At 51.1% G+C, this 25,505-nt stretch overlaps 1 protein-coding gene across 3 annotated transcripts in view; it reads right to left on the minus strand.

Annotated features, from left to right (window-relative positions):
• The window catches only part of ACAP2 (ArfGAP with coiled-coil, ankyrin repeat and PH domains 2), a 70,171-nt gene that overhangs the window by 9,225 nt on the left and 35,441 nt on the right, over positions 1-25,505 (minus strand). For 2 of the 3 annotated variants that reach the window (XM_061637675.1, XM_061637677.1), the window contains exons 5-18: positions 22,865-22,923; positions 22,045-22,228; positions 20,684-20,728; positions 20,288-20,383; positions 18,830-18,904; positions 14,969-15,081; positions 12,909-12,929; positions 7,829-7,880; positions 7,022-7,122; positions 5,627-5,732; positions 4,972-5,177; positions 4,777-4,846; positions 4,000-4,094; positions 2,022-2,221 (exon numbers count right to left, since the gene is read on the minus strand). In XM_061637675.1, the coding sequence (XP_061493659.1) occupies positions 2,022-2,221; positions 4,000-4,094; positions 4,777-4,846; positions 4,972-5,177; positions 5,627-5,732; positions 7,022-7,122; positions 7,829-7,880; positions 12,909-12,929; positions 14,969-15,081; positions 18,830-18,904; positions 20,288-20,383; positions 20,684-20,728; positions 22,045-22,228; positions 22,865-22,923 (1,423 nt within the window). The remainder of the gene's footprint in view (positions 1-2,021; positions 2,222-3,999; positions 4,095-4,776; positions 4,847-4,971; positions 5,178-5,626; positions 5,733-7,021; positions 7,123-7,828; positions 7,881-12,908; positions 12,930-14,968; positions 15,082-18,829; positions 18,905-20,287; positions 20,384-20,683; positions 20,729-22,044; positions 22,229-22,864; positions 22,924-25,505) is intronic. The other variant, XM_061637676.1, reaches the window with a different exon arrangement.

The raw sequence follows: 25,505 nt of genomic DNA on the forward strand, positions 1-25,505 counted from the left end.
CCCAGCCCTTCTCCCCCCCACAGATCCCTTTTTCAAGGCTGGTGGTGCATTGGCTGCTTTCCAGTCCTCTGGCAAGGAGGCAGTTTAGCAACGATCAATAATTTCACTTTTGAGTACTTTAAAGACTATCCGCTGGCTACCATCTCAGTGACTTGTTTTTGTTGGAACTGTTACATGCAACTCCGTCATGTGTCTTTTTATTATGTTGTAAATCACTTCAGGATGCCTCATGGGAAGAGAGTCATATATGAGATAAACAAACAATGGTTTCCACAGAGGGCGTCTCTGTGATGTCCAATTAGTCCCAATGCTGAGAGCAATCTACACTTTACACTTACTCACGCTTATCTTTTTTTTTTTTTTAAGTGCTTAAAAACTAGCCACTTTAATTTTGAAGTAAAAACACCTCTGGGGCCCTGATCTGGAACATGCTCGCTTGCCAGTTTCCTGCTGAACTTCCCATCCCACCCCCGCACCCCCTTCTGGTTACTATTTGCAATAACCAGATTTGGGAGGACAATAACAGTAAAAAATAAATTTGGGGGCGGGGGGGGACATAACTGTTTGATTACACGCTGTTTCATAGGCTGGCGCCGGCCAGCAACACCCAGCTGCCTTGTACAAGGCATTTGCTGAGACAGTTGAGGCCAATGGCTCTCTGCTGTCCTCCGTGCCGTGCTGGAAGCCGCTGTCGTTACTTCGCACTGTTTTAAGAAACGGCAGAGAGTTAGGGCAGCTGCCTTTTCACAGAGAGTAGCACAAAGGCAGCTCCCTTTTGCATTTTGCTCCCAAACCAACCATCCTGAAAAAGGGGAGCAAGCCACAGCAGTCACCAAGAGCACCCCTTAGCTCTGTCGCCACCCCCTGCTCCCCCCCAAGGCGTGCACAGCAAGCAACAGAAGGAGAGGCTGGACGTGGAGGGGAGTGAGGACAGCTCCTTCTCCCAGAGCAACGCTGCAGACGGGAAGCAGCGGAGCGGAGAGGCCACCAGAGCAGCTGGGAGAGAGGTACTTACGACGACGCAGCTTTGAGGAGGTATCAAAGTAGGAGAAGAGCGAATCTAGCTCATCGGGACAGAAGAGAGACTCCCGCCTCGCCTCGTCGCTACTTACACCAACCACTGGGGCCATGCAAGTTAGCAAAGCAGAGTGCAGCAGGCAGGAGAAGGAAGAAAGGAAGGAAGGAAGGGAGAGGAGGCCGTGAGGAGGAGGGGGAGGAAATCCGCTGTTAGTGCATGGCAGAATTTCAGCACACCCCACCCTGGCCAAAACGACAGCCAGGGAGCTTGGACGGACAAAAGGACACACACACCCGCCACCTTCAGTGCGTCCTCCAGTGTTGCTGAGTCTTCTGCATCTGCACATCTGGGAGAACTTCCGACTCCTCCCTTCCCCTCTCTCCCGATGTTCAAGCAGCTGCCAAATTTGCCAAAGCCAGCATGGTTCTCAGCCCGAGATGCTGCCTCCCTTGGCCCACGCTCTGGCACCTGGCACCAGCCTCATGAGGCTCCCCCCCAAACATCTCCTCCCACCCACTTCCCCACCTCTGCTACGAGTGCCAGAGCTCACCTTCTGCCCCTGCTTGTGGGGTCTGCCCCCTGCCTGCCCCACCCTTTGCAGCAAGACGTGCTTCCTTCCGGGCTCTCGGACCTGCCGCTTCCCTTCCCCCTTGGACTACAAGCTACCTGGCAGTGACCACATCTCTCCTGAGTTCCATGTGAAGTATGTGCTGCAGAGGAGCGTTTTGCACGCCTGCTTTGGAAGAGGCACGGAGGCATCGCTGAACTAAGGTGTCCTCCATGCAGCAGGAACAGGCAAGGGACAAATGCTTTTGATGCTGTTCTGTCATACTTATGTACGCAGAAACAGAACACAAAATCTATGACGATGTTGCTTCTCCCCCTTCCCGCCTCCTTCAAGGTATGAAAGTAAGAGAGAGAGAGAAAGAAAAGAGCGACAGAAGTTTTCTCCTGGCTCCTCCATGCTGAGCACTTGCCACTCTCAAATATAAGATGCCAATACCCTTTGGAGTTGCTGCTGCTGCTGCTGCTGCCGCCACCATTTGCTCATTTGCAGCTGGAGATTTCTCCGGGCAACTGTGCCTTTTTGCCTCTTGGCTCGGAGGCTGAATTCTTCCTCCTGGGTCTGCAGAGGCATCAGGACTTCTTTCCACAAATCTCCTTTCCACGTATTTTGCCCGGATATACTCCTCCTTCTCCTGCCTGCACGCAGAAGACACAGCAAGTGAGTGCTCAACCTGCTTCCACAGTGCCTCCCTCCTTGTTTTATGGGGGTGCCTGGAGGGATACGGGATCATTTTTATCCTTGCAAAGCCCTAAAAGAATTCACCCAATCCACATCTCCCAGAATAATGCGCAGATCAGAATGAGGTTCTCCTTCAGATTTCACATCACTCTGGATTTTGAAATGGACTGGGCTCAAAAAAGGTACCAAAATGTGCTTCAAATTATGTATTTTACACTATGTTTAGAAATATGTGGGGGTTTTGGGGGGGGTACATTCAAAAAGCCACATCTAAATATGAATTGTGTTGGCTTTTTCCAAAATGCAGATTATGCAGAAGCAGGCCAGAATTTGGGCTCCTACATGAGAACACACGCAGGCCGGAAGCAGATGGGTCCGGCCACGAGGGACAAGGCCATTGTCAGCCAGCTTCCCCGCCTTGCGCCAATCACTCGTTCCTCCGATGCAGACGTGGCTCTTGGCCCTGCCAGGAGCCAGAGCTACCAAAACTCTTCCCCTCACAGGCCACTTGACAGTTGCTGAGTGTCTTGACAGACCACTTAACGATTTGTCTGCCTTTTGCAGAAACTGTAATTCGCTGTGCTAGATACTGCACAATTTTTATTGCATTTTTAGACATGCTGCAGACCACCTGAAAGAAGCTCATGCACCAGTTGGGAACCCCATTGCCATCAACTGTCTGCCCAGGGCCAACAGCACGTGAAATGAATGGAAGCAGTGGGAGGCAGAGCAGCCCAAAGAGGCCTTTTACGCATATGTAGCTCAAGCGTGACCTTATTGGGCCTCCCACCAAAGTGAATGGTGAACAACCACTGTCACAGATCTCCCCCCCCCCGAGCAGAGAGGTAAAAGTCAAATCCTGACATTTTTTGTACTCTGCATTGGTTCCCAATGTCACTGTCATCTGCAGTTTATAAAAGCACCTGTGCAAGGCGCTGTACAAAAAAAGCAGCCCCGGCTGCCTCTGTAGGACCACAATCCAAGAAATATGACAGAGGAGGAGGAGGGAGTTTGAGGGGGAAAGGAAACTCTTCAGAAGAACCGTGCAGCAGCTGAACCAGGCCGGTAGGGGCAGGGGGAGCCCATCTAGTCCAACATCACACTGGGAAGCCAAAGAGCATTCTGCCCATTTGTGATTCCAGCAGCCGGTATTATTCAGAGGGGTAGGGCATCCAACATAATCATTGTGGCAAGTAGCCATTAATAGCCTTATCTTCCATGGTAACTATGCACAAGTAAGGAGAAATCGTAAAAATAAAGGAGCTACATAAGACTACATAAAAAAAAAAAAACAGAAAACCAAGGTATGTTTTTAATTTTGTCAAAAAAATGAGACAAAGAGGCCAGCTGAATATTTACTACAGGGGTGGAGAACTTGCGGCTGAATAACATCCGGTGGCCCTTGGCCTAGTTTCGTTTGGGAATGGGAGAAGCCCGAAACTGCTGGAGCAATGGGGTGGGTGGGGAGACAGCCCTCCACAGCAACCAGTTCTGTCCCCTTCCTTCCTCAGCACAGAGGCGAAGCGGGGGGGGGGGAGCAGAAAAAGAGAGACAAACGGCTTTTGACTCTCGTTCTCTAAAGATTATCTCCGGATTCTCTCTCTCTCTCATCCCCCCCACCAGTGGGAACGCAACAGGAAAAGGTTCCTCACCCCTATCTAAAGAGAGGGAAATCTACCAAAGGGCTCCCGAGAGTTGGAGGAAGAGGGGAGATGAGGCGGGGCCCACCAAGTACCTCTGGCTTCCAGGCTGTGGCTTCTTGACCCCCATTCTCTCCGCTTCCGCTTCATACACCCTGTTTATGATGTCATTTCCCAGTTCACACATAAGCTGTAAGAAAAGTCGTGCAGTGTTGACATGAAGGACAAACATCCACAGAGGGTCTCTTTTGCCTTTCAGCGGCATCTCTTTCGACACAGACACACCATTTCCCTTTCCTGCTCCAGAGGAACTGCTGCTTCTGCCAAACACAGCAAAGATTCAAGGATTGGGGGGGGGGCAGAGGTGGAGAGAAATCTAGTCCCCCGCCTTGGATGCAGTCCACCTCCTTCCAACTAACTGCGCAAAGGACACCAGCCGGTGCCCGGTGGCGTGGAGGCCCATTGCTGGGACCTGCAACTTCTCTGCCTGTCCTGCAGACCCCCCCAAGACCACCGCCCCATACAGGTGCCAAGTGACAGGCGGGTGGGCAGGCAGGCGGCATGTTCTGCCTCAGTGTGAATTAATGAGCAGCCTGTGGGGGCCTTCTGGGCAGTCCCTCCCACTTCCCACTTTTCTCAGGGTGATTTTGAAAAGTTATTATAAAGACTTATCTGCCACTCCAAGTGACAACGCGCATAAAACCCGAAGCAGAACATGCCAAGCGTCCAATTAAACAGCACAGAGACACCTGGAGGAATATGTTCCATTTCTAGGTGTGAGCTCCACACAGCCGTCAGGGCTGCACCAAGATGTCAACGGGCAGCAGGTGCCCCCCGCATTCTTCCATCCCCCCCCCCATGGGGATGAGTACCTTCAGAAGCTCTGGCTCCCACGAGTCGAGTGTCAAGGACCTGACTTTGGAGAAATGGACGCCCAGGCTCCTAGGGAGAGAGTGGGACAGCAAGGAACTCTTTGTGGAGGAGGGACTGCGCAGAAGGCACTGCAGCCCTCCCCTGTGGGGGGAGCCAGGTCTCGGCACAGCTCCGCCAGCCAACAGACTGCCCACCTGTGGATGCCAGAGCACTCTATGCACAGCGTGATGCCCAGGTTGATGCTGGCCCACCGTGGGTCCGCCAGGCTGCAGTCGCAGCAGGCGGCATTGCCAGGGATGCTCTGCACCCTCCGGAGGGAGCTCTCGCCTTTCAGCACCTTCTCCTTGGGCTCTGCGCTGGACTCTGGGCTGCCCATGGAAGGGGAGGGTTTCCTCTCTACCTGTGGGAGCAAGAGGGGCAGGGACTCAGGACGGCAGCCTCTCTGTGGAGCCGCCCCCCAACACAACTCTCCGGGCCCCTTGGCCGCCTTGTTCTCTGGCCTACTCCGGCAGGGCAGCTCCTGGGCACCCTTTTGCCTGCAGCCTGGAGGGTGACAGGAGGAAAGCCAGCAGCGCCCACCGCAGGCAGCCATGGCAGGCCTTAGGAGCCACTCCCCTTCTTTAAATATCTTCCACTGGCCAACTGCAGCTGGAGTCATAACACTTTCTCCACACCCAGAACTGGTGAATTGGCTAAAAGGAGCTTTCGCCACTTCAGGGGCAGCGGTCGCGCCTTTGCTCCTCAGTCCACTCGCGATGCCCCTCCAAAGGCTGCCTGCTGCCGTGCCAATAGAATGTCCCTGCAACCCGCCCTGCCCCTTCCGCTGGACGGGGAAGCAGCTCTACTTGCCTCCACACCATCCCCTTTCTCCCTGTAGGCCGTGGCAATGCTGGTCTGCACCGCCTTAATCCAGGCTTGCCGCAACTTCTCCGAATCTGCCTGAAGGATGCAACTCCTGCGGGGGTGGGAGGATAGACAGACAGATGCTGAGCCCTCACAGACCCAGTGTGCCTCACACATCAAGTGCTACTTTCACCAATCAGCGGCTTGTGGGATGGGCAGCAAGGACCACCAAGCACAGCCCTGTTGGGGACCACAGCCCAGTGGATCTCAGCTCCAGTGAAGACACGGCCCTTCTGGTCCTCTGGGGAGCCACTAAACTATCCTGCCAGTCACCCCCTAGACCTGCCCATCTCTACCTCCACCTTGAACCAACAGTTTCAGGTTCCACAAAGGACCAGCTGCCAAGGCGGCAGGCAGCACTGGGTCCGAGGACCACAGGCGGCAGGTGCCTTGGACTGAGTCAGGCCTTGGTCCCGGGGACGGAGCATCTGCGTGCAAAGGGGGCGCTCTGCCACTGAGCTGCAGCTCGACCCGTTTGTTCCAGGGACACACACACGGCTCAGCGGCCGAGGGGAAGCTGGCCTGCATCAGCCAAGATGTGCCTCGAAATCCCCAAGGAAGCAAAACAGCCTGAAATGTGCCATCAGGAGCAGGGAGGAGGAGTGGCTCCTGGCCCTTTGCCTGTGTTTGGGCGTGTGTCATGCATTCAGACTTCTTTTAAAACAAACCAAATTTGGGCCCAATTTGTATTTTAAACACATTAAAAATAAAAAATAGTGAAGTATCTTATTTAAAGAGAGCCAGTGTGGTGTAGTGGCTAGGACTACAGCCTGGGAGACCAGGGTTCGAATCCCCACTGGGTGACCTTGGGCCAGTCACTCCCTTCAGCCTCAGAGGGAGGCAATGGGAAACCCCCTCTGAATACCCCTTACCATGAAAACTCCATTCATGGGGCTGCCATAAGTCGGGATTGACTTGAAGGCAGTCCATTTTTTATTTTAGCAGCTATTCACTCACTCTTTAGTCAATTCTGCACGGGGGCCAACTTAGATAAGCAAACTCAAGAGCTGTCTGGCCTGCAACCCTTGAACTTGTCACCTCACATTTATATCCCTTCCCGGAGCTCATGTTGGCAGCTCTGGGGGTGGGGGTGGTGAGGAGTCCCATAAGCTCTCTGGGAAGGGGGGAGGTTTCCCTGGGAGACCACTCCAAGGCCCTCCAGACAGCTGCGGGACTCAGCAGGACCCTGAAGGCCACTTTCCACGGCCTGAGCCCAGCCGCTTCACCTCCACACTGGCTCTCCAGCATCCCAGCAGAAGGGAAGTCTTTCTTCTGCACCTGTTTTTTTAAACCCCCACCAAACTGCCCCTTCTTCTATAAAGCCTTCCCAGGACTCCTTACTTTGTTGGAGAGACCACCTCGAAGCAGAAGCGCCTTTCTGTGTCCTCACAGTGCTTCACTGTGCACAGCCGCAAGTCTTCAACAACCACAGTGGGGTTATCCTAGGGAGAGAAGGGAAGAGGGAAGCCAAGGAAGAGGCACAGAGGCTGCTCTGGCCTGCTGTTAGCCAGCGCAAGGGGGCAAGGCTCCACCCCTTCTGGCCGCCCTTTTCAGGCACTGCTGACTCCACCTTTGCTGGTCGGAAACGTGGGAGGGAAACCATGCCAGCCCCTGGAGGGCGCCACCACAGGGTCTGTTAAGACCTCCCACCTCTCACGGGCTCATGACCAAGCCAGCCTCCACAGCACAGGGGTTGGAAGCATCTCCTTTTTGGCTGGGGCCATTTCCTCTCCTGCCTGCAGACACTATAAAGGCTGTTGCTCCAGCCACATCTCACAATGCTAGGAAGGGGTGGAGTCTCCTGAGAAGTGGGGCCAGAAGCAGCCTTCTCCCACAGCACATGGCCGGCCAGCCAGCCAGCCACAAGGGATGCCACGGCCAAGTCCATCGAAACCTCAAGCATTTGCATTCACCATTTCCACTGGGTTTCTCGCTAGCAATACTGTTGCCTGCCCCCTGCGCAGGGAGGGAAGGAAAAAACTGCTAAATGGCAGGTGGTGTTGCCAAAACAATCATGCGCACCCCCCCTTCATGTGCTTAATACTTGCAAACAGTTTGGGTTGTCAAACTGGCAGACGCGGTCACAACCTTCTCTTGCACTCCCAGCCCCGAGAGCCCTCCCCAAATTAATGCTTTTACAGGACTCACCTTAAATCTTTTCTGGTAGACTAGTTGATTGTTCTGTATGGAAAACCAGCGCCTGCACAAACGAAGGGAGCAAAATCAATCCCACTCATCTGGCAGTGAGAGACTACATCCCAGGGAGAGAAACCACCTTAACACGAGAGAGCTACAAGCCTTCACTGGCTCAGTGGCACATCAATCAACAAAAGCAAGGAGAGTTGGGGCCTGTATATGGGAGAGGGGTGGGGGTCTTGAGGGCAAAGGCTTATTGCCCGTACTTCAGCAAGTCACCATTCGCTTCCCTCTGAAAAACAGGAGCTAAACCTCACAGTGTTGTTGGAGGGTCAGCCACCGACTAAAACTAAAGCGCTAGAAGAAGGAAATTACTTCCCCACTGAGGAATGTGCGCAGGTCAAGTCAAGGCTCCGGGGCTCTTGGAATGGAGTCCATCATGCAGAACCTCTTTTCTGGGCCAAAACTGGATGACAGGAGTTTTTAAAATTGCTACTTCCAATGGCTGGTTTGTACCCCAGTGCAGTGGAGTTTGCTTCCCTCTCATGCACAAAAACATGGAGAAGAAATGTGCATCAAAACCCACTTTTTAAAAACAGAGCTGTTCTCCCCTTGCTTTGGGGCAGCAGGCCCAATCTCATGCCTCCGAGGAGCTTGTTCCAAAATGTGTCCAAGGGTGGCTGAGCGGTTGCCCTTGAGATGCTGCTGGAATCCCTCCCAGCAGTCAGCACAGCCAATGACTGAGGATGACGTGGGAGATGGAGTCTGGCGGCATCTGGGAGGCGCTGCTTTGCTGCTGGCTCTGCCCTCCACCTGCAACGGCCTGCCTTGTGGGACGGGGGGCTCCCTGGCTCTCTTCTGTTTGGACGACTGACACTCTTGCTGCCTTTCAAAGGTAGTGCATTTGGCAATACTATCCTGGGATCAGGACTCCATCTCTCACAATTACGGCATGTGGTGTAGGAGGTCTCTGATGAGGGGCAACATTAAAGCCACCCAACTACAAAGAGGCAGGGGTCTCCCCAATTCACCCGGCGACACAACATCCCAGTTTCTGGATAACCCTCCCAGCCACATGTTAGGGCTACCCGACCGATCCCCCGTCCCTTCTCAGGGTGCCTTTCACACTGTTGATCAGGCAAGCTGGCAAAACGGAGGCCACGGAAGGCAAGGAGCCAGGCCCGGCTCCACCCAGACTAAGCTGCTTCCCCCATGCCCACTTATTCTGACTGGACTCTGGGCAGGTCTCTCCCAGCCAGCCCAGCTACCTGGCAACAAAGATGACCTCAAGAACATCTGCCTGCAAAATGTAGTAAGTGTGTGCACCCCCCCCCAAGCTGTGGGCTGTGTGACTTATAGGGCATTGATGGAAATAGATCAATAAGCATCCCAGGAATATTAGTTTGGTGGGTCAATGTACAATAATCCTGGGGTGGGCAGAATCTAGACTGAGATCCTCTGTCAGATCCCCAGGTGATGTGCAGTAGGTCATCAAGGACCTCTGACTCCCACTTCTTCATAATGGTGGCAACAACTCCCCCACCCTCTGCAAAAAAATTAGGCTGTGGAAATGAAGGTAGCATGGGAGGGGGGCAAGGCCAGGACTGGACTTGTGCATGAAAGGACTGTGAGCCCGGTTCTGCTACTGAAAATGTATTCCCGGAGGAAGATATGCCTGGGGTTGTATTCAACGTAGTGCTGAAGTGAACTCTCCTCCTTGCGCAGCAGAACATTCTCCCCCTCCTCCCCCCTAACTCTGTTCTCCAGAGAAGATCTGGGGTGGGGCACACGCAGTGGGAGGAGGGGGAAAATCCTGTTGTGCTAGTGCAGCTATATAATACCACCCCCACAGAATTAGAGAGCAAGGCACCCTCTGAGCGTACATCCGCCCTCCTCTCTAAGGAGCCACCCCTTGGCATGGCTCCAGCTGGTGAACCACGAAAAGACACTGGTCCATGCAAGCCTGACGTCTGTCCACCACTACAATAAGCCACCAACCGGCCTAAGAAGTGCCGCAGCAGCAGTGCTCTATGTCTGTCCTATGGCGCTCCCAGGCTAATAACGCTTAGCAATGCTAATGGTCAAGTGGTATATAAATGCCTAAAATAAAGTAATAGAAATATGTGGGGCTACTCTTGGGCCTGGTCTGGAAGCTGCAGCTGGACTGCTGGTGGGGACAAGCAACTTCCAACACACAAGACTGGCACCTAAAAGCTTGCACTGGCTGTCCATGTGCTGCCAGGCCAGGTTCAAGGTTCTCGTGTTGGTGTCGTGGAATTCCCTTGTGGCTGAGACGAGACAGGCACCCTCATGACTAAGATGTTCTTGTTCCATCAGTAGCGTTTGATTTTATGAATTATTTTCTATATGGTTAATTTTTATGTACGCCGCTTAGGAATTCTAATGATTAAGCAGTTTAGAAATGCCTTAAATAAATCAAAGAATAACCCTTGTGCAGTTTCTTCCTACAACGTTGGGGACCGTTGTGCTGCCTGCCAAATAATGGTAAAAGTCGTGGGGTTTGGTTAGGGAGTTCTGATTAATGATGCATTTCATATCCATAATCCAGAAGTGGCAAGGAACGCAGAGGCCCATAGACAGAGCTGTGTGGCGTCAGCAAGAGCTCCTCTGCTACATTCCACAGTGGCGGATGCATGTCGAGTGCTTAATTGACAAAGGCTAATGAAGACACTATCATTTTAAAGCAAGTACTCCACCCAAGAAGTTAGGTTTATACACGGTTAAACATTATCCCAAATTTATGATGGAAGTCATGACTGCACTTTAAAACACATCCAAAGTGTTTATTGCAAGGAGGAGAAGGCAGCAATCAAGCAGCTAATCCAGACCACGGTGCAGACAGAAAAGATGACAGATCTTCAGGGCTGCTCTGGGTGAGGTCAAAGCAGGGAGAGAGAAGGGGCTGCAATGCCGCCAGAGAACATGCAATGGGGCAAAACTCAGAACAGCCAGCAGGAAAAACAAAGGAAGACCCACAGTGAGCCTAACAGGGTTTCTTGCAGTACCAGTCGACAGAGATCAGCAAGGGAGGGGGGTTCATTAACCAGTTGGGGGGTGTGCGTGTTCTAGTTTTGTTGCTAGCAGAGATCACTGCTCTTTCTTTGCTGGGGGGCAGGGGGACACTTTCAACTGACACTTGTCTGCCTTGAAGTATGTGTGTGTGTGTGTGTGTGATGGGGCAAGGGGAACGGGCTGCTGATTTGGCATCCTGTAACGATGTACTGCACAGATGGTCATGGCCTGCTCTTCATCCGGCTCCAGGCCTGACATTAGCCAGAGGGACAGCATGTCAATTTCCAGACAAGTCCAACCCTCTGCCCAGAAAATGGGAGGGGGGCACGACCCACCTGCCCTCTTCCCATCTGGCGAGCGTGTGGCGCTCCTGCCCACCACCGCCAGAGTCGCCGCTCTATCTCCTGCTAGGCTCAGAGAGGCCCCTCCCTCATAGTGCCTCTGAAGTCCAGCGTGTGACTTCCAAGCTGGGGAAAGGGAAACTTCAGAGGGACCACCAAGGCCTGCTGAAAACCTGTAACTCTGCACATGGGAAGCCATCTACTTACCCTGTGGGAAATGGCAGAATTAGGGGGTCAGGAGAGCCCACTCTGCTTTGCTCTTTCTGCCTGGAAGCCCATTCGGCTTTCTACACATCGAATGCAAAGACACATCTCATGTTGTGCCTACTTGGTGCTATGGTGCTTTTTTTAAAAAAAAACAATAACATTTTAAACTTTTTTTTAAGATGTCTTGAAAGCTTTTTAAAACAATGATTTTAAAGATGTTTTATTTTAATGTATTTTAAAGTTTTTATGATATTTTAAAGTGTTTTTAGTGCTTTTGTTTGCCACCCTGGGTTCCTGCTGGGAGGAAGGGCGGGACATAAATCGAATAATTGATAAATAAATAAATAAATAATATCACACACCCCAGCCCCTGCTTCGACCAGAAGAGCAGGGTCAGCTGCAGGAACTGTGCATGGAGGGAGGGAGGAGAGAGGAACAGTCAAGCAGGAGATGTAGCCAGGAGGTCCTTTAGACATCACTCGCTGCAGCCTCTTGCCTCCCCAGCTTCATAATGCTTTTTGGGGGGCAGAGAGCAAGCAGACAGGAACTGAGCACCTAATGGGGACCCAGGGACCTTTCTCCCCAGCCCCTGGGAAGCCACTTCTTCTACATTAAATATTAGACAGGCGCCATCTCTGCTATCTTTTTGGCGCCTATTGAAGTCCTTTCTCTTTCAACAAGCCTTTTAAGTTGAGACCTTATCCCAGTCTGCGTCTGTGCTGGAATTGCTTTTTAATATGTTTTTAAACCTTTTTTAAAAAGATGATTTGAAACCTTTTTTAAAAAACAAGTTTTTAAAGATGTTTTGTTTTAATGTATTTTAAGGTCTGTTTTTATGACGATTTAAAGTGTTTTTAGCGTTTCTGTTTGCCACCCTGGGCTCCTGCTGGGAGGAAGGGCGGGATATAAATCGAATAATAAATAAATACATTCTAAGCCCAAGACAGTGCCCTGCGCTCCACCTCTTGGATCTGAGCAGAAAGGGGACAGTGGGCACCTACTCTGGCCATCCAACACTGGCTGCTGCAGACCTACGGCTAGAGAGGGCAGCAGCAAAGTCAGCTTCAGATACACAAGACAAAACCTCGCCACACTTCCCATGATTTTTCTTTTAAGAGAGCATGACACCAGCAATCAAGCTGATAAATTCTCAAGCCAGTCTTGTCAGAGGGGAACCTTTTTGCTGGTTCTGGAGAGGCTGAGACCTCTAATGCATCTGACACAGGTGACCCTGCAGCACTCTGTAAGCCAGTTCACCCAAAATGCCAAGGTTCCCTGTGCCATGAACAAGGGCACATCTGCGTGGAAGGGGGCCCTTTTCTCCGTGACCCTAAATCCATCAAACCTGCTTAAGCCACTGAGCAACAGGAAGGGGCCCTCCTGTGAGGCTTGTTATCCACTGCAAGTCATCAGAGTGGAAGGGGGGAGGTGTTAGAAGATTCAGAGCTTGCATGCGTGCCCAGAGAAGGTGGTGAGGAGGAGGGGAAGGGATGGCAGAAGCTGAGCAGTACCTGAGGCCATCGGGCTTTTTCCTGTCATGTGGAGAAAACGGGGAGGATTAGAACATAAGAGGGGAAAAGATGAAGAAATGAGCATGTACAAAGTAAAAAACCCAAGCAAAATAAACAGAGCGCCAGCATGTTGTAGCTCAGAAAAGAAAGTGGAGATGCCAGCCTCAGCCAATGCAAAGATACTAACCCAGATTCATTCTCTCTCTCTCTCTCTCTCTCTCACACACACACACACACACACACACTCACACACGTAGGTCAACGTTGCCATCTACAGCAACTAGGGGAAACACTGGAGTATTTGGCACTGCTTGAGAGAGTAGTTTGTGCAATATGGAGCCCAACCCTCCACATTACAGGAAATTCAACATAAATGGAAAACACAAAAACAATTAAGATGGAGGTAAACACAAAGCAGAATGATAAAACAAAGGCTAAAAGAGGGCAAAGACCATAAGAGCCAGATAAAACCAAACCAGGATACTACAAGTCTAGCCCAGAAGGCCTGGGAAAATAAGGGGGTCTTTGGCTGGTGCTGGTGGGACACAGCAGGCACCAGGCAGGCCGCTCTGGAGGAAGCGCCCGATTCTCAGGGCACCGTTGCCAAGGTGGACCTTCTCCCTGGTAGATAACCCTCAGGAATAAAGCCATCACTCCCAAGTCAAAGGGTTCAAACACGCGCAATTCCTGCACGCGTATCACTGGAAGTGACCCTGGGACCTTGTGGTGAAGAGCTTGTAAGTTTTCATAGATGCATAAAAAGATCCCCACAGGCGAAATAAGGAAAGCCACTTTCCTCAAACATCAGTGTTGACACTGTCGGCTGCAAGTGCTGGGCTCACACACATCAAACTGGCCCCGAATGAAGCAGGCAACTACCCAGGCCAGCAGCAGAAGCAAACTTTCCTACTTCTTAGGAATTGTGAACATCAGGGACATTCGGAGCAGGGAAACAAGGCACCAAGGCAACCAAAACCTAAGTCTGGCATATCTTCTCTTCTCAGTTATTATTATTATTATTATATTGTTAGATTTATATCCCGTCCTTCCTTCCAGTAGGAGCCCAGGGCAGATTCTACGCCCGTTTCCAGCATGGCAATAGGAGGTACAGGATGATACCCACTGGAGTGCCACAGGCCCACTAGCAACAGCTTGGCAGAGGCCATTCTCTGGCTTGCGAGTCTCTACCATCAGGAGAAAAGACCTGGACCCACCCACAGGAGACAGCATGGCCTGTTGCTGTCCACACGTACAGCAGCTGAGGTCTCAATCAGGGTCTTGCTTCAGTGTTTTGTTCCAGGAGAGTTAAGCCCTGCTAAAGAGGAAGCAGCTCTCTGCAATATTCATCTGGACAAGCAGGCTTGGAAAGAGCATTGGCCCACTTCACCTCACTGCTTGAAATAGCAAGCTGGAGTTGATCTCATTGTGAAGAACATGCTCGAATCTCCTTGTTTCTCATTATTCCTGAGCTGGGAGTCAAAGGGCAATGAAATGCAGCAAATGGGAATGGAGCAGGCACAACCTAAAGGGGGTGGTTTTCAAACATAGTCAGACACACCGAATTAATCAGATGCAGCAGACAATTCAATGATCCTACTGAAAGGCGAGAGATGAGCCTGTGCAGCATACCCCAACCCAAGGGAGTTGGACCGAGGCTCTTCAGAGTGACTTCACCTGCGCCCCCAAGAGCCCCCATTTCACACCATCTTCCACCACTAACATTAATCTACAAAGAGAAAGACAACAAAATCACCTGTAACTGATTTAACTTGTTGTCAGCCAAATATCATAATGAACAGCAGCAGAAGGAGCCTCCAGCCAATGGAAAGGTACGATTCCCACCCAGTATGGCCATGGACAGACAGATGCTCACAGAAAACAAAATGGGGGCTGGAAAGGTGCATCTTCACAGCCCTGCACCAAAAGGGATTCGTCCCAGTTGGGGGCAGACAGAAGAGGAAGAGGCGGCCTCAAATACCAGCCCAACGAGTTGGCGAGGCGCAGAGGGCAGTCCGCCAGGGAGCACACAGCAAAGCCCAACGCGGCGGCAGCAGCATTACCTGTTCCAGGTCTTGAAGGCATTGCTGGCTCGCTTGAAGAGGTAGCCCTCCATGACAATGCCACTGGCTGCATCAATGTTGTATTCCAGCTTAGTGTCATCACTGGAGAAGTCCTAGCAGGGAAAAAATGACACCGTCCTGTTCCACTGAAGCGCAGGAGGAGCAACAAAGAGCATCATCATCAAACAGCCACCTGAGCGTCTCACCGGCTGGTCTCTCTTCCTCTCCCTTAGTGAACCACAGAGCAAGTGGCAGCAGACCAGGAGCAAAGCCTTTCTTCCGGGCTCTAGTGTCATGACGCCACTTGCACACCTCAGTCAGCCAGATGAGCACAGGGCTGCAGGAGGCCAGCAAGACAGTAGGGAGGGAAGCCTTGCTGAAGAAGAACCCTCATGGCTTCTGCAACGGCAAGTCCTGCCTCACCAGCGTGCTGGAGTTCTTTAAGAGCGTCAACAAGCACACAGATCGAGATGATCCGGTTGACATGGTGCCCTGTACTTTCCAAAAGCTTTGGACAAGGTCCCTCACCGAAGACTCCTGGGTAAGCTTAGCAGTCATGGAATAAGAGGAGGGATCCTCTTACAGGTCAGGAACTGTTAAGCAGAAGGAAACAGAGAGCAGGAATAAATGAACAGTTCTCCCAGTGGAGGACTGTAGAAAGTGGAGTCCCTCAAGGATTGGCATTAGGAGCTGTGCTTTTTAACTTGTTAAAACAAAAATGGATTGCTCCAGAAGGACCTCTCCAAACTGAGTGAATGGGTGGTAAAATGGCAAAGGCAATTTAACGTAAGCAAATGTAAAGTGATGCAAGTTGGGGGAAAATCCACAATTTTTTCAGATATATGGTCATGGGGTCTGCACTGGCAGTGACTGACCAGGAACGAGACTTTGGGGTTTAAGTATGTGTGGCAGCTGTGAAAATGGCAAATTCTATGCTAGGGATCATTAGGAAAGGTATTGAAAATAAAACTGCTGATATAATACCTCCTACTGGGAGGAAGAGTGAGATATAAATTAATTAAATAAATAAATAACGCTGTTGCATAAATCTACAGCGCGGCCGCATTTGGAATACTGTGTACAGTTCTGGTCACCTCACCTCAAAAAGGATATTGTAGAGTTGAAAAAGGTTCAGAAAAGGGCAACCCAGATGATCAAGGGGATGGAGCGACTCCCCTCTAAGGAAAGGTTGCAGCATTTGGGGCTTTTTAGTTTGGAGAAAAGGTGATTAGGAAGGGAAATGATAGAAGTGTAAAAAAGTATGCATGGCACGGAAAAAATGGATACAGAGAACTTTTTCTCCCTCTCCCATAACACTAGAACTTGTGGACATCCAAGGAAGCTGAACGTTGGAAGATTCAGGACAGACCAAAGGAAGTCCTTCTTCACGCAGTGCACAGTTAATCTGTGGCTCCCAGAGGCAGCAGTGATGGCCACCAACCTGGATGGCTTTTAAAGAGGGTTGATTCAAATAGAGGGTAACAGTATGAAAGGCTACTAGCCATGATGGCTCTGCTCTGCCTCCCCAGTCGGAGGCAGAATGCTTCTGAACGCCAGGTTCTGGAAATCTCAGGAGGGGAGGGAGCGCTTGCACTCAGGTCCTGCTTGTGGGCTTCCCACAGGCATCTAGTTGGCCATTATGAGAACTGGACTAGATGGCGCCCCACTGGCCTGATGCAGCAGGCTCTTCTGATGTTCTAGGCACAGGGCTCATCAACATTTTTATTAATGACTTGGATGAGATGTAGGGAATGCTTATCAGATTTGCAGATGATAAAAAATTGGGAGAGATAGCCCATACCCTGGAAGACAGAAACAAAATTCCAAGGAACCCTGATAGGCATTTGAATACAGCTGACAGAATCAGTATTTGGGCTGAAAACAACAGAATGAAATTTAACAGGGATAAGTGCAAAGTTCTACATTTAGGAAAAAGAAACCAAATGCACAGTTATAAGATGGGGGATGCTTGGCTCAGCAATACGGGAGAGGTTTGGATTCTGGGACCATTCTGGGAATACTGCATTCAGTTCTGGGCGCCTCATTTTAAGAAAGATATAGACAAGTTAGAGCGGGTTCAGAAGAGGGCGACGAGGATGATAGCTGGTATGGAGAACAAGTCTTATGAGGAAAGGTTGAAGGAACTTGGCATGTTCAGTCTGGTGAAGAGAAGGCTGAGGGGTGACATGATTGCACTCTTCAAGTACCTGAAGGACTGTCACATAGAGGAGGGTAGAGATTTGTTCTCTGCTGCCCCAGAGGGTAGGACTAGGTCTAATGGTTTTAAGTTGCAGTAGCGTAGATTCAGATTGGACATTAGAAGGAACTTCTTGACAGTAAGGGCAGTTCGGCAATGGAACCGACTGCCTAGGGAGGTGGTGGGATGCCCTTCGCTGGATGTCTTCAAGCAGAGGCTGGACGGCTGTCTGCGGGAGATGCTCTAGTTGTGGATTTCCTGCTGTGAGCAGGGGGTTGGACTCGATGGCCTACAAGGCCCCTTCCAACTCTATGATTCTATACAACATGTGAGAAAGATCTTGGAATTGTTGTTGATCACAAGCTGAATATGAGCCAACAGTGTGATGTGGCTGCAAAAAAGACAAATGCTATATTAGACATCATTAACAGGAGTATAGTTTCCAAATTGCACTGGTTAGGCTACTGAGCCTAGTTCCGGACACCACACTTCAAGAAGGATGCAGACAAACTGGAACAGGTTCAGAGGAGGGCAACAAGGATGATTAGGGGACTGGAAACAAAGCCCTGTGAGGAGAGACTGAAAGAACTGGGCATGTTTAGCCTGCAGAAGAGAAGACTGAGGGGAGATATGATAGCACTCCTCAGATACGTGAAAGGTTGCCACACAGAGGAGGGCCAGGACCTCTTCTCGATCATCCCAGAGTGCAAGATCAGGAATAATGGACTCAAGTTGCAGGAAGCGAGATTTTAACTGAACATCAGGAAAATTTCCTAACGGTTAGAGCGGTACAACAATGGAACCCGTGACCTAGGGAGGTGGTGGGCTCTCCAACACTGGAGGCATTCAAGAGGCAGCTGGACAGCCACCTGCCAGGTATGCTTTAAGGTGGATCCTTGCATTGAGCAGGGGGTTGAACTGGATGGCCTTAGAGGCCCCTTCCAATTCTACTGTCCTATGATTCTAAAACAACTGAATTCAAAGAGGCAGGGAAGTGGACCTGGGGAGGAGGGCAGGCAGGGGAGAAGAGTAGAGTCCTGGCTGAAGTAAATCATGGAAACGTCAGCAGATCCACCTCAAGAGGGTGGGGGTGGGGGGCTCTACCAAAGCAATCAGATGGAAAGATCTTGGCTCAACTACTCTTGAATGCAGAGCGTGAGGAAAGGCTAGAGGACCTTCACCAACATTTTATCAGTTGCTTTAACTGGAGCTTTGCCCAACTTGGGGAGTTAGGAGACACCTAACAGGCTCAGGTTTAAATTCTTGACAAACACAATGGACCCCTCCACTTCAAAAAGGCATTTGAATACAGCTGACAGAATCAGTATTTGGTTATCAGGTGGAGAAACTACAGTAACCCTGGTTGGCAGATGGCCACCTTGAACCTTAAGGACTTAAGGATCAGGGTTGCAAGCCATGCAGCCCGTTGGAACTCAGGACTGGAGCACAGCCGGCCTCTCCTCTCCTTGCCCTTGTGCAGTCTGTGATGTGGCGCTAAGGGCAGCTGCTGCAAGAAAGAGATGAAGGCCTGCATGGGAAGCAGGAGCTCACTGGGCAGCTCTCCAGCCCCATGAAGCTGCCGGCGGTGTGCTCAGTGCAGCCATGCCCCGTGCAGGAGACAAAAGGGTCCAGACAGTTGCATCCAGCACCCCTCGCAGTAGTACCTTTTGCTGAATAGTGGAATGTTTTTGCTCCATCTCTCTTTTCTCACGTGCAGCATCTGCAGCCAGCCGGTCAAGCTGCAAAAAAAAAGGAGGGGGGATGCACACTCTTGACACTTCACGGGCAACAGAGATGGTCTTGCTTTTTGTGTGTCGAGCCCCCCCCTTCCCGTCACCCCCCAGGTATGCTCCCCGCACAGAAGACTTTCTTCAGCCTGCCTGTCTGCCACTCTCAGACTCCCATGGTGCTTTCCTGGCTTAAGGCTGGGCCAGGCCTGCCCCGCTTCCTGCTGGCTTCCCAGACGATCAAGGGGGCCAGAGATCAAGGGGGCTGCTGCATTGCAAGGACCGGCCCGAGGAAACGGTGACTCATGCCGCCAGAGCAGCTCTCGGTGCCTGGCCAGCCTTTCCCACAGCAGGAGCAAAGAAGTGGTTCTCCCCAGTGGTAGGAGCAAGGGCTCAGCTCAGACTCCCCACCAGCACAGCCAGCAGAGTCTGCTCCTCCTGTCCACTGCGGACTAGGGGAGAGAGCCATTTCGATGCTGCCGCATCAGGCGAGAGCCGGGCAGAGGACTCTGTTCAGGGAGGCTGGCCATGGGCCAAAGAGCCCGTTAAAAGGCAGCTGCGGCCGCAGGAAGAGGATGCCAAGGCATCCTTCACACAAGCGGATTGTTAAGAAGGGCCCATCGGCACCTGGATCAGGCCAAGGGGGGCCCCCAGACCAACATCCTGCCCTCGCAGGTGCCCCAAGGGAAGCCCTGGGCAGCAGGCCCACAGCGCACGTGCAGCAGCGCTTCCCAGCTACTAGTGCCTGACAGGCAGGCGGCCTCCGACAGCAGAGGGTGCACGCAGCCATCCTGGCTACTCAGCCTTCCACAACCTTACCCCAGCCCTCTCTGGGTTGCTGCTACAGCGTGCACCTCAATACCCAAGAAAGAAAAGTTGGCCTGGCACTTTCACTGGGTGCAGAACAGAGCCTACTCTTAGTGCACCAGGAAACTGGAAGGATGGGGAGCAAGGAGATGGTATTCCCAATGCCCAACTCCAATAGCGGGATTTTTATGGAGCAAAGCAGAGTGCAGGACAGCGGTGGTCCTTCAGTATTGCTGACTTCAACTCCCAGCATGGGCCAGCGGCTGAGGATGATGGGAGCTGCAGCCTGGCAACATCTGGAGCTCTGCAGGTTCCCTACCCCTGTAGTAAAGCAATACTTTTGTGTCTTTCCACTGTGACCCTGCTAGGGAGGTTGGCCCTTTGCCACATCCTCACATTGGGGGTTCAACATGTAAGCCATTCTCATCCAGGCAGAGCCCCAGCGGACCCACCCAAATTTAAGCAGCCTGCTAACGGTGTTGCCAAGTGCAGCTTACTCTAGGTCTTCCTCTCCCTTCCCTCTCCCCCCCCCGTGGCAACACCCCTGGAGGGACGAACCTGGCCACAGCAACCCATTCCATTTGTTACCTGAGCTCCAAGGTCATTCATGTAAGGTCCAAGTTCACTAAAAAGGTCGTAGCCTTGATGGAAAAAGGCCAAGTGGGCATACATGAAGGACAACATCTAGCAGGGAGAAAGGTGCAGGTCTGAGAAGACAGCGTTTAAGTTGGCTTCCAGCATCCCTCATATTCATCACTCATACCCAGGCTCTCAGGATCCCCTCTGCCCTCTGGCACCTTGCAAAACATGCCACACCCACCTTTCTCCAAAGGACACACCCACTTCCAGCAGTTCCCACACAGCGGACTGTCACTGTGCATGGAGCTCTGCCGAAGATCAGACCCCAGAGAGAGCTCAGGGTCACTTTTGTTAATCAATTCCAACTCAGCAGTTCCCTTTTTTTTTTGCATGTGAGAAGCTTACCGATTTTAGGATCTCTGATCTCCTCTTTGATTGAAGAACGTTAATCTAGGGGGGAGGGAAATTCATTGCTTCAGTACGCTAACAGAGCTAGAAGCTTCCATAGCAATGGTGCAAGACTGGCAACAAAGGCTGGAAAACAAACAGGAGAACTGCTGCTTGTGGTCAGAAGAGCTGGCAACTCAGACCAGCTCAAGCAAAGGCTGCAGGACGCATTAAAACCTGCTTCTTTTTGCAAGTCACACACTGGGTTTACAGCCGCAGAGCACCAAATTTCTAGCAAAAGCTAATGAGCTCATCAACCTTCAAAGACGTCTGGCTTGATCAGACTCCACACCAGAAGTTTCTCTCTAAGCAACTGAGTATTCAGACTTGCTATTGCTCAGAATCTCAGCTTTGCTCCTTTTCAAGCCAATGAACTTTTCCCAGTGCCAGTCTCTGAAGCCCTTCACTCAACTGCCCAACACACTTGACCTTTTTCTTCCTGCGCATCTCAGTGCTGCGCCGCTAAAAGGTCAACTAACTTTCCGGAATCACCTTTGGGAAGAAGAGTCAACATTGTTTTCAAGGCTACTTTGGAAATGAATAAATCCCTCTGTCTGGTATCAGCAGAAGCCAACAAAACCCAGACACACGAATAAGGAGACTCCACAGGACCACCCTGGTCTTCTGTGACTCAAACTGGGTATGGACAGACAGGGGAGGGTATCTCTTTCCATAATCCTACAGCTGTCCTTCAATTTATTTATTTATTTATTTATTTATTAGATTTATATCCCGCCCTTCCTCCCAGGAGGAGGCTTATACTGGCTTCATGATGGAGTTCGGCAAGTCTATGGAGATGTGGACCAGAAACCACAATCCAGCATCTCATCTGACAGCAGCCAGGCACACGGCATCAGAGGAAGAGGAAGCAGCCTCACCAAGGCACCAGCTCCAGCCATTGCAGAGCCTTCCACAAGGACGGCTTGTGGTGCACAAGCAGAGTTGGGGGACCGGGTGGAGGTGGGTGGGAACACCTCTGGAAGACTCCTCTCCCATCCAGCTCTTGCCGGGGTGGGGGATGGGATGAAGGCTATTTAAAACTTGACGGAGAATGACTCTGCTGGGAGATGGCCAGGCACCAGCCTCTTCCCTTGACTCGCCTAACAGAGCTTTCACCGGGCTCCAAGTTTCCTGCCACTCTGCCTGGCCTTTTATCTCCAGCAGCTTGTGCCCCCTCTCTGCCCCCCAACCCAGCCCTGATGGGGAAACCTGGAGCAATCTCACCTCTGCCAGAGGAGCTCCATTATCAGGGCCCCCTAGAAGCACAACAGACGTCCTTGGAGCTGAAAGACCACCTGAAACGCCCCTGGCGAGCTCACCTGCAGCACATAGTCCAGCGCAATGTGCCGAAAGCACTTCCTGGTTGCCGTCAGAAGGTTGGTGGCCTCCTCCACTTCGTGCTGCTTGTTCCTTGGAACCTGCGCATTCTTGGCAAGGGCATTCTCTTTCTCTTCGCTGACTTTCTCAAACTGCTTTTTCGCATCTTTAAATTTTCTAATATCTCTAGAGCACATAGGAAATAAATTGCCACACTCCGTTGCCCTCCTCTGCCCTCCTCTCACCCTCACTGCTTCTTGTCCTGTTTCCAGAGGACGCCTCCCTCTTAGGCCAGCACTTCAAACATGTGGAATGCCAACATTTTAACCCCAGTAGATACTGACATATTTACCTTCACAACAAGACTCATTTTCTGGAACCTTTGGCATTTTAAAGGCTGCCCTAACTCTTTCCCCAGTTGATCAACGGACATCTAAATCACATGGGATTCCAGAGCCAAGCCAAGGTCTCTGAACTTCATCTCACCACTACCAGCCACCATCATGCAGGCAGCCCTGGAAGTGAAGGCACACTTCTCTTTCTGCAACCATTAAGCAAGCCTCAGGCTTCACTTTCACAGTCCCATGAGGGAAACACCGCTTTAACTTGGTATAATTCTCAGTTAAGGTCTGTTATGCCACCTTCAGTCTGCAGGATGGGTGGGGCTGCTTTTTGGGGGGAGGGGAGAGAGAGGCAGCAGTGCCAACATTTCCAGCGGCAACAATTCAGACCCCCTTTTGATTTAATAATAAAAAAAAAGGGTTGCACCTTGGGCCAGGCTTCATTAAGCATAGCTCTTAGCAAAAGTGAAAGCTAACTTACTCTTTAACAAACATCTGAAGTTGTGCTTTAATTGATCTCTGGGTTTGGTCAAACAGGATCTGAAATGGAGAAAATATTTGGTTCAAACAAGCACCTGGGAAGTTAGACTCACACACGCTCCATGCACCAGCCTATCAAGCCCCTAAATTCTTCATGCCTCCATCGTGGTCTCCAATGGCCCTGGGCAACGCACAGCGCGTCAAAGGAACACAGGAAGATCACTGCCTCATCTAGCTCCGGACTGTCCACCACAGCAGACAGTAGTTCTCCAGGGCTTCAGGCAGGGAACCTCTCCCAGCCCAACCTGGGGATTGAACCCGGGGCCTCCTGCAGGCAGAGCAGAGATGCTCCACACTGAGCTCCAGCCCTTGACATGAGCAAACAGCTAAATCTTTCCCTTCTCTTTTTTTAAAAAACCCACAAATGATATTCCAGATTATGACGCACCACGGCCACCACCAAACCCTACACAAAGTACCAAGGGGTTGGGAACGCTTCCATGGCAGCTGACCCCTGAATGCATGGTCATCCAAAATACATCCATCCAGTGGGGCTCAGGGCTTGTGCACCTCTAAGAGAGCCCTACCAAGTTCGATCAGACAAAAGAAATCTAGAGGTGCTTTGGACAGAGTTAAAAAGACACTCTCCCCAGCCCCACGCTGTAGAACGTCGACAGAAATGAAACCCCCAAGTGAGATCAGCCAAAGAGTTATAGTGCAGCGCCATCAGGATGTTGGTTAACACCCAAATCTTTAGACAGCAACTGACTGAAGAGCACCACTCTGGGCAACTCGAAGATTACTGGTGGAAGAAAGCCTGAACTGTGTTTTTAAAATATTTTTAACTAGTTTAGAATGTTTTGACTGTGTTTTAGCATGATAATTGTGTTTAAAATGTTTTCGTTGTGACTTTAAAATCCCCCCCCATTTTGTTAAATTGTTCGGTTTTTATGTTTGCTGCCCTGGGCTCCATAGGGAGGAAGGGTGGGGCAGAAGTTAATAAATAAATAATAAAATTTCATTCAATTTGGCTGAGGAGGTGCTGAACTGGTATTTGGGTTTCATATTGGACTTGATTAAGGCTAAAACACTGAAGGTCCGTTCAAGTAAGACAGAGGTTCTATTGTGGATCGTTTCTCTGCCTTGAGGGGTGGCGCTCAAAGTGTTCTGGACAGGGTTGCACTCTCCCTACAAAGATCAGGTTCACAGTGCTGAAGTGCTGTTCAATCTGCTTTGCCTTTGGAGATCACCATGGCACAAGCACTTTTCATCAGAAGAGGCTGGTACTCCAGGTATGATTCCACCTGGAAAGAGATTCCCTGGCCACTGTCATCCTTGCATTGGTAACATCCAGGTTGGGCTACTGCAATGGGCTATTCGTGGGACTGCCTTTGAAGACTACTCACACAGCAATTGATCCAGAATATGTTTGCTAGATCTTTGCTGATAGGACCAGCCAAATGAAATCTTGCTCACCAGTCCCTGAGCAACTTTGCTGGCTGCTGACTACTTCACGGCACTATCAAAGCACAGATGTTAACCTTTAAAATCCTATACAGTTCGCGACCCCGAGTTTCGGAAGGGCTTTGGTCAGTTTTAATTCCTGCCTGCTATGCATTCTCTGGTTCTTTTTCTGTAGCACGGCTTTAATGCTCTCTTTCCAGTATTTGTCACTGTACGGTTTGAATGTTATAAGCCACCACAGAGACCTTTCTCAGGGTCAAAAGGCAGGACACAAACAGTTTTGTAAATCAATGGACCAATCAGACAAAGGGCTCTCAGGTGCAAATATGGCTTTTCTCCACTGCCCTCAATCAGCGGGGATCAGATTTAGCATATTTAAACTGACTTTTTTTTAGCTCTGTTCCCTAAATGTAAATTAACCTGACATATATGCTTCAAACAACATGGCAAGGAAAGCCTGGATGCACATTCTGCCTCCTGGCCCAAAGGCACCAGGAAGGCCATTGTTTCCACTGGAGGGAGGTTGTGCTTCCCCTTCTGAGAATTACAAAGGGCCTCAGGAGAGGCAAAAACCTCAGGCTGCAACCAAAAACAAAACAAGTGACTGTGCACATTTAAGGAACACATGTCCCAAGTGTCCAGAAAAGACTCCGGGGAGAAAAAAAACCACAGAGTACCAGGATGGATGGTTGGAAGGCTCAGCTTAGTGCTCCTGCTCCTGTTGTTCCCCAGAAACCATGAACTGGAGATGCTGACAAAGGTGACAAAGTCATTCACCATTAAGCCCAAAGGCCATGGAGATGGAGAAGCTGCTCCAAACCAGCCAGAGAAGCAGAGCTCTGCTCGTAAGGACACAACTTCCCCACCAGGGCACAAGGCAGCAGCAGCAGCAGCAGCTCCCCACCCCGGCCCCTTGCGGCAGCCACGTCTGCAGAGCTCAGCCAGCACTTGGGGAGCCACACGGTCGGGAAGAGAGGGGGTGGGGCAGCAGCGCGGCCAGGGCTCCACCAAATGACCAGCAGCTCTGCCGGAGCAGCCCAGGGGATATCCACCCTCCTGTCTATGCCACCACCCGAGACACCATGCTCTGCTCCAAAAGGAGTCCAACTGTCAAGGCCTCCCAAAACCTCGCCCTCCTCCCAGCAACATCCATGCACTTGCTGACAGCTTAGCACCTT

The sequence above is a fragment of the Rhineura floridana genome, chromosome 7, assembly GCF_030035675.1.
Source record: "Rhineura floridana isolate rRhiFlo1 chromosome 7, rRhiFlo1.hap2, whole genome shotgun sequence".
Lineage (NCBI taxonomy): Eukaryota > Metazoa > Chordata > Lepidosauria > Squamata > Rhineuridae > Rhineura > Rhineura floridana.